General features: G+C 44.7%; 1 protein-coding gene across 2 annotated transcripts in view; it reads right to left on the bottom strand.

Moving 5' to 3' along the window:
* Positions 1 to 4,680, bottom strand: part of LOC309346039 (phospholipase A2 inhibitor and Ly6/PLAUR domain-containing protein-like) — a 6,883-nt gene extending 2,203 nt beyond the window's left edge. The window contains exons 1-4 of one of the 2 annotated variants that reach the window (XM_081869687.1): positions 4,405 to 4,680; positions 3,131 to 3,244; positions 1,571 to 1,687; positions 488 to 634 (exon numbers count right to left, since the gene is read on the bottom strand). In XM_081869687.1, the coding sequence (XP_081725813.1) occupies positions 488 to 634; positions 1,571 to 1,687; positions 3,131 to 3,209 (343 nt within the window). In that variant the 5' untranslated portion in view covers positions 3,210 to 3,244; positions 4,405 to 4,680. The remainder of the gene's footprint in view (positions 1 to 487; positions 635 to 1,570; positions 1,688 to 3,130; positions 3,245 to 4,404) is intronic. The other variant, XM_081869688.1, reaches the window with a different exon arrangement.
* Between the last annotated feature and the right edge of the window lie 2,231 nt (positions 4,681 to 6,911).

Below are 6,911 nucleotides of genomic sequence, written 5' to 3'. Positions count from 1 at the left end.
CTGCACTTTGGAAATCCCTGCCTTTGGGCATTCAGGAAGAGGCCCTCGATATTTTGCTCTTGATGCCTGCTCAAAACTTTCCTGCATTTGGAAAGTCTATCCAGACACCTGATTCATAGAATCATAGAACTATAGAGCTGGAAGGTACCCCGAGGATCATCTAGTCCAACCCCCTGCAATGCCAGTCATTTTAGACAATATTGAGTTGGGTGGGCAATATTTTAGACAGTTGAGTATGGTCAGACTCAGCAGAAGACACCTTCCTATGGTCCTATGATTCAGTGACCAGCTCTTCAACAGTGCTCTCTGAGCCTTGTTAAAACAAACACACACAAGTAAGGAAGTGGCTCGGTGATAGAACTGACATCCATTTTGCAAATCACTCTTCCCCAGCCCAAGTAGGAAGCTGGTGGTTTTTTTAAAAAATGACACTGTAGAATGTGGAATGATAGAATGGGCAAAGACAAAGGGATACAAAGTGACTTACCATCAGGAAAGTAATGATTGCACTCATCCTCATTGCAGCAGAAAAGTCTGCTTGATACAATTCCTGACTTGCCAAGGTTAAATGTGGAAGGGCCTTTGTAGATGCAGTCGCTGGGGTGGAAGCAAAACTTGTGAATAGTCCTTGGTCCTGTTGGGATCAAGGAAGGGAAAGTTTTAATCAGAAGAGAGGTCCCTGGCGTAAATGATTAGCCCTGTAATCCAAATTATACTGACCTGGAGAGAAGATGTATGCTACATTTTGGAATATACCTTCAAAGCCATGGCTTCCACCACAGAATCCTGGGAACTGTAGTTTGTTTAAGGGTGCTGGGAATTGTTAAGAGACCCCTGTCCCTACCACAGAACTACATGTCGCAGCATGTCCTGGGAAGAGAGATTGATTGTTAAACCACTCTGAGAATTGCAGCTCTGTGGGAGGAATGTAAGTCCACAAACTGTTGAGAGTAAGGCAACAATGGCTGCAACAAGTAACTTGATCCAGTTGGGGGTGGCAGACAGAAAGGCAGTCTGGTCTTCCTCCTCCCTGATTCATTCTCTTTTAGTAACTGCTTTCTGGTAAAAGAGATCTGTTCCTTCCAGTCTTTACTTCCTTCCTACCCTTCTCCAAGTTCATTTATTGTGAGTTTCCATGTGCTGGTGTTAACTTCTTGGCTCCATATTGGCAACAGGTAAAATCTTAACTCAGTGTCTTTGGTTGCCACGAGTAATAAGCCTTATGTTTTCTTTATCTGTTCAACCAGCAGTCTTACCAGCCTATTTCTTTCTGCATACTGCTGTAATATATTTACCAAACTCCAACATAAGCACCCCCTCAGCACCCTCAATCAGCAAGAGTTCCCAGGATTCTTTGAGAGAAACCAGGACGATTGAAAGTGGTATCATGGTGCTTTTAATGTATGGTGTGGACATTGACCCAAGTCCCATTCACCCCATACATGTAAAGAACTATGAAAAAACTCTGAACAGTCAAAAAATTCTGGGAGCTGTAGTATGTTAAGGCTGAGAGCTGCCATTCACCCTATTTGCTGGAACCTGTGGGTGTGTGACATCTTATGAAACTCACCTGTTGTGTTCACGGTTTGTGCTGTGCCACATTTGATGAGCCCACCAGGGCAAATGATCTTACTGCCACTACAATTGTCCCCAGCAGCTGAACATGACTCACATGGCAGACATCCCCCTAAAGCAGGAGCAAGTAAAAGCAGACAAACAGCATATTCACTGTGGCCAGGAGCCCTGGAGGGCATCTTTTAACCCTAAGAGCCAACACAATACTCATTGGATGGGTGAGTGGTAGAGGACTCCAACTCCCAACATTCCTGACTATTCCTTGTGCTTACTGAGACTGATGGGAGTTGGAGTCTAAAAAACACCAGGAGGGTCCTGGGCTTCCCATCCTTGCTGTAAGTAAGCCTTTCTCAAACTTGGGTCCCCATATGTTGTTGGACAACAACTCCCATCTTCCCTAGCTCCCAGGACCAGTGGTCAGGAATGATGGGAGTTGTTATCCAACAAGATCTGGGGAACCAAGTTTGAGAAAGGCTGCTGCAAGTGAAAACCCAAGTAAGAGCTGGAAGAAAGGCATTCCATTCTCACAATTGTCTACCTGACACAAGCACAAGTCACCAACGTACCAATTGTAGTTTTAGGCTACAATTCCCATCAGCCCCAGGCAGCACCTTTTGTGTCATGTTGGACAGGGATGGAGAACTGGATCTTGGCAGTGGGCCAGATCCTTACCTTCCCCACTGCCCATGAAACAATTTTGACAGGCGGTGAGGCTGCCTACCTGTCAGTCATTTGCCATCATTATGTTGTCGGGCAACAGCATCAAAGGAAATCGCTCTTCAGCAGCCCTCTTTGCTGCATCTTTACCTACCCTACAGCTGATGAGCTATATGGGGCAGGTGAAGATGACCTCATAGGCCAACGGAGAGTCCTGCTAAACCTAACTAGAAAGTCCATGTACTGCTGGTTACCCACCATTGGTTTAGGAGTTGTATATATTTCTTTTGACTTATTTAATCAAGAACATATAATTAAATTACATAGTAATCTAAAGAAATAAAAAAGAAAACAATGCAGCTAATGCAAATGAATGAAAATCAGACACAGAGATAATTTAAAAAAGGCCAATTGAGGTAATTTCCTTCACAATTCCTGCGATAAGTAACAATAATTATTGTTGTTGGGTGGGGGTAGGATCATTTTTATTTATTTATTTATAAAAATGAGGAAGGACCTTGTCCTTGAGGTTTTAGGATATTCTCATTTGAAGCAGAAAATTGCTTTAAAAAAAAAAAATCAAAGAAAAAGTCGAATATAGCCATCAAGGCTAAGCAGCCGCCAGTAGCCTTGCCCTCAGATTTGGAACACATTTTGTTTAGCACAAGGAAGCTTTCAGAATGTTAATATGCATTAATTTGAATCCCTGGATGATCCATGATTTAGAGATAGCTCCGTTGTTACAGCATGAGATTCTTAATCTCAGGGTTGTGGTTTTAAGCCCCACTTTGTACAAAAGATCCCTGCATTTCAGGGAGCTGGACTAGATGATCCCTGTGGTCGCTTCCAACTCTACAATTCTATTATTCTAATAGCACCAGGTTCCACCTGCACTTACCTGTCCTTGTCAGGAATAGTAGCATTCCTGCATGAAACCAGCAGAGGGCCAAAACATGCATCAGAGAAGCCCAGTTCATTAGGTGAGTCTCTGGGAGCTTGTGGGATCATAGCGCTGCAAGAGAGGTCAGGCATGGCTCACCTTTCAAGGAGTAAAGGCAAGGTACACAGAGATGCATGCCAGCGATAAATCGCTTTGGCTGCCTCTGCGATTTAGTGGGGAGGGAGTAGATATGGAGAAACGGAAGCCATGGACTCAAAATTCAGTCTGACTTACTTTGACCTAGAGCTGGGCTGATATTGCAGCCAGGTTCTCAGATTGTGTGGTTGTTGCCACCCTCTCAACAAATATTCCACTTCTGTCAATGATTAAAGGAGGTACATGTACTTGAAATTACCAGCACCTGATGACTACAGCCCACCACAGTGGATCACCCCTCCACTGGTGCCTTAAATTGGTGCCATAATGAATTGGTTAGTCTTTTTAACCAATGAACAGCCATGTCATGCTAAATTCCATTCATGCCAGTCGTTGTGGTGTGGCACAATGATAACCCTCATTTGAGAACAACACCACTTCTCCATGCTTCTGTTTACCCATTAAAACAGTTGGGAATAATCATATAGCTGTATACCGCCTCAAATTTCGTAAATTTACTGCCACCATTTCTGGGTTCATAGGATTGCAAATGGATATTTTTTCTGAAAGCAATTAACATGGAACTGAGCAGTAAGCGTCCACTACATTCTTTTGTTGTTTCTGATGCAAATGACACACACAATACACATATACTGGCATTGCCCCCTCATTTCATCCCCTCCAACCTCTTTGCCTCCCCATCTTTTCCTTCAAGAAGTGTGCTGTGCAGTGCCAGATTTACATATAAGCTAAACATGCTATAGCTTACGACCCCCACTCTCTTGGAGCCCCTCCAAAAAATTAAAGGGGGGAAAACTCTAGATGTATTATTCACTATTGTATTTCACTATTAATATACTACTTAATTGTATTTCAGTTCAACATTTACTTTGATAAAATACATATTTTGTTATGTGCAAATGGCTTTATAAATTACCATATAGCATATATTCAACACACAAAAAACAGCGACAATTTGTTGTTGATAAAGGACAGCTGGACATATAAAGCGCCCCATTACCTTCAGTAGTTTCGGGCCTCATCAAACCTAAATCCGGTCCTGGTGCTGTGCTCAGCCTTGAGTCCCATTAGGGGAAAAGGTGGGGTATAAATACATAATGAAGGTTTATTTTTACCATGTCCAAAGTGCCTGGATATTTAGCTCCTCCTTTCTCCATTGCTGGTCATGGGAAGGACTATGTATGCAAGCGTCATTCAAATGAGCACTAAGGAAGCTGACGGAAGGACGAGCCCCTCTACAAATCTCAAGCGAGATAAGCAGGCACACACAGCCCTGAAAAGTGGTGGCAGCCGAGGGGGCTGAGCTTGGCCAAATAGCACATGGGGCCAGTGGCAGGAAAGTCCTCAGCAGGTGTGCTTTAGCATCCACATGCCAGTAGTGGCTGTCACTCCTAAGCACTCCTAAGCTTCTGTTGAAAAAAGCTGATGAGCATGAACTCCTATTCTGATGTGATGCCCTCTATTGTGATGCCTCTCTCTGGTGAGCCAGTCAGCTGGGTGTTTGGAGATGCATTAGGCGCAAGCTGGCTTTGGTTTCGGGGCCTTGGGCATGATGCCCGCAGTTGACCCCCTTTCTTAGACTGACTTCTCCCGCTTGCTGTTGTTCCTGCTGCTGTTGCCCTCCTCCTGACAGCCGAAACTACAGAGCTAGTCATGGGTGTGTGTGTGTGTGTAGCAGAGCAGGAGTGGCTGTTGTGATGGGACAGAGCTGCCTTGATACCCTCTCAGGTTCACCCAGTGGCGAAGCTGCATGCTCCGGCACCGGGGGCGGAGAGCAGGTGGGGGCATGGCACACGTCCCAGGCAAGTGGCACATTGCTCGCATGGGTTTGTCATGCCACACACAGGGGCGTGGTTCCAGGGGCATGGTACGTGACCCGCAGGGGCATGGCATGAATCCGGGGGCATGGCACCAGGCACGGGAGGGGGGGTTGCGCAGCGTGTGTCTGGGGAGATGGCTGCGATGGTACCCCCTTTCCCGATGGTGCTGGAGGCAGTGCACCCCACCTGCCCCACCCCCGTTCCTCCACCAGTGTGTTCACCTAAATGGGGCTATGGCCAGGTTGGGTGACGGTGAGATCGGGGCTGTGCTTCTGCCAGTGTGTCCATCATGCAGCCCTGATGCGTTATTCATTCATTATGGAACTTATTAAATGCCTATTAAAAAACTATCTGATCATTGCATGGACTATGCTGAATCATATTATTCTGAGACTCTTGTAAAAAAAAGTGCTGACTACATAAACCCATGATGAATGCACCCTTCCTCCTCGAGTGAGGTTATCAGGGCCACTGACACCTATCAGGAATTAATAGTACAAACAAATTAGGAAATGCACAATAAAGCTATCAAACTGCAACAGCATCACAGGTGTTCAGGCATTTGCCTCTCCTCTGTGAGGCAGGAAGTGCGAATGGTGCTCACTGGCTGTGCCTCCTTTGCTGCATCATAATTGGCTCAACTCCACCTTATCACCTTATCAGGTCTCTAAGCAGAAGGCGTGTTCTATAGACATAGGCCCCACCACACATGATTTGGAACCCTTGCCATGCAAAGTTCTAAATGATATCAGGAATGTCCTTGTGGAGAACAGGATCTGCCCTTCAGACCTTCCAAAGTCCAGTGAATGTCTCCATCATTTTTTTCATTGGCTTTTGTTTGGTTGTTGACAGGGAAGGAAAGATTATTATAGTAGGAATTCCCCTCTTTTGCATATATTTGCCTTCTGACTTCGATTCTGAACAGGCACCTACAGAATAATAAGAGATTCCAACATTTTGGGTTGCAGTCCACTACGCTCTACTCAGAGTAGAACCGTTGAAATTAATATTACCATTAATTTCAGTGGGCTTAGTTTGAATAGGTCTAATGTCAGATGCAACCCATTGCGTTCCACTATAGTAAACATAGGTAGTAAATGAGATCTTCTCTTGCAGAAGCAGACACCAAAAACATCTTTATATACCATCTTGAATTCTTTCTCTTTGCTGGTGACCTTTTAAGGCAATTCCAGTCCAGAAAGTCCAGACATATTCTCTCTCTGTGTGTGTGTGTATGTGGAATGGTGAAGAAAATAGTAATCACTCTCTGAAGAATGTGCCTTGAACAAAGTTGCAGAAGAGAATGAGAATTTAGTTGTTTGTGGGATTATTCAATTAGGTAAAAACAGTGCTTTTTCTGGGGGGATGCAGGGGTGCGCATACCCCTAAACATTTTGTGAATCTTTGTACTTTTGTCCATTTGCTGTATTTATTTTCCCCAATTTTAACTATAAAATGGTGGTTTTCTTGAGTCAAAATGAGAGTACCCCTCAATATTTTTTTTAGATAAAAAGCACTGGGTAAAAAAGGTAAAGGACCCCTGGGCAGTTGTCCACTCAAAGGAGACTATGGGGTTGCAGCGCTCATCTCACTTTCAGACCAAGGGAGCCAGCATTTGTCCACAGACAGCTTTCTGTGTCACGTGGCCAGCATGACTAAACCGCTTCTGGCCCAATGGGACATCTTGATGGAAACCAGAGTGCACAGAAACACAATTTACTTTCCCGCCACATGTTTCAAACTGCTTGCCTTGCTTTCAAAGTGCTAGGTTGGCAGGAGCTGGGACAGAGCAACAGGAGCTC

The sequence above is a fragment of the Podarcis erhardii genome, assembly GCF_964252035.2.
Source record: "Podarcis erhardii genome assembly, chromosome: 7".
NCBI classification, from domain to species: Eukaryota; Metazoa; Chordata; class Lepidosauria; order Squamata; family Lacertidae; genus Podarcis; species Podarcis erhardii.
The sequence above is the reverse complement of the archived record's forward strand: the minus strand, read 5'-3'. Positions and strand labels throughout refer to the sequence as shown.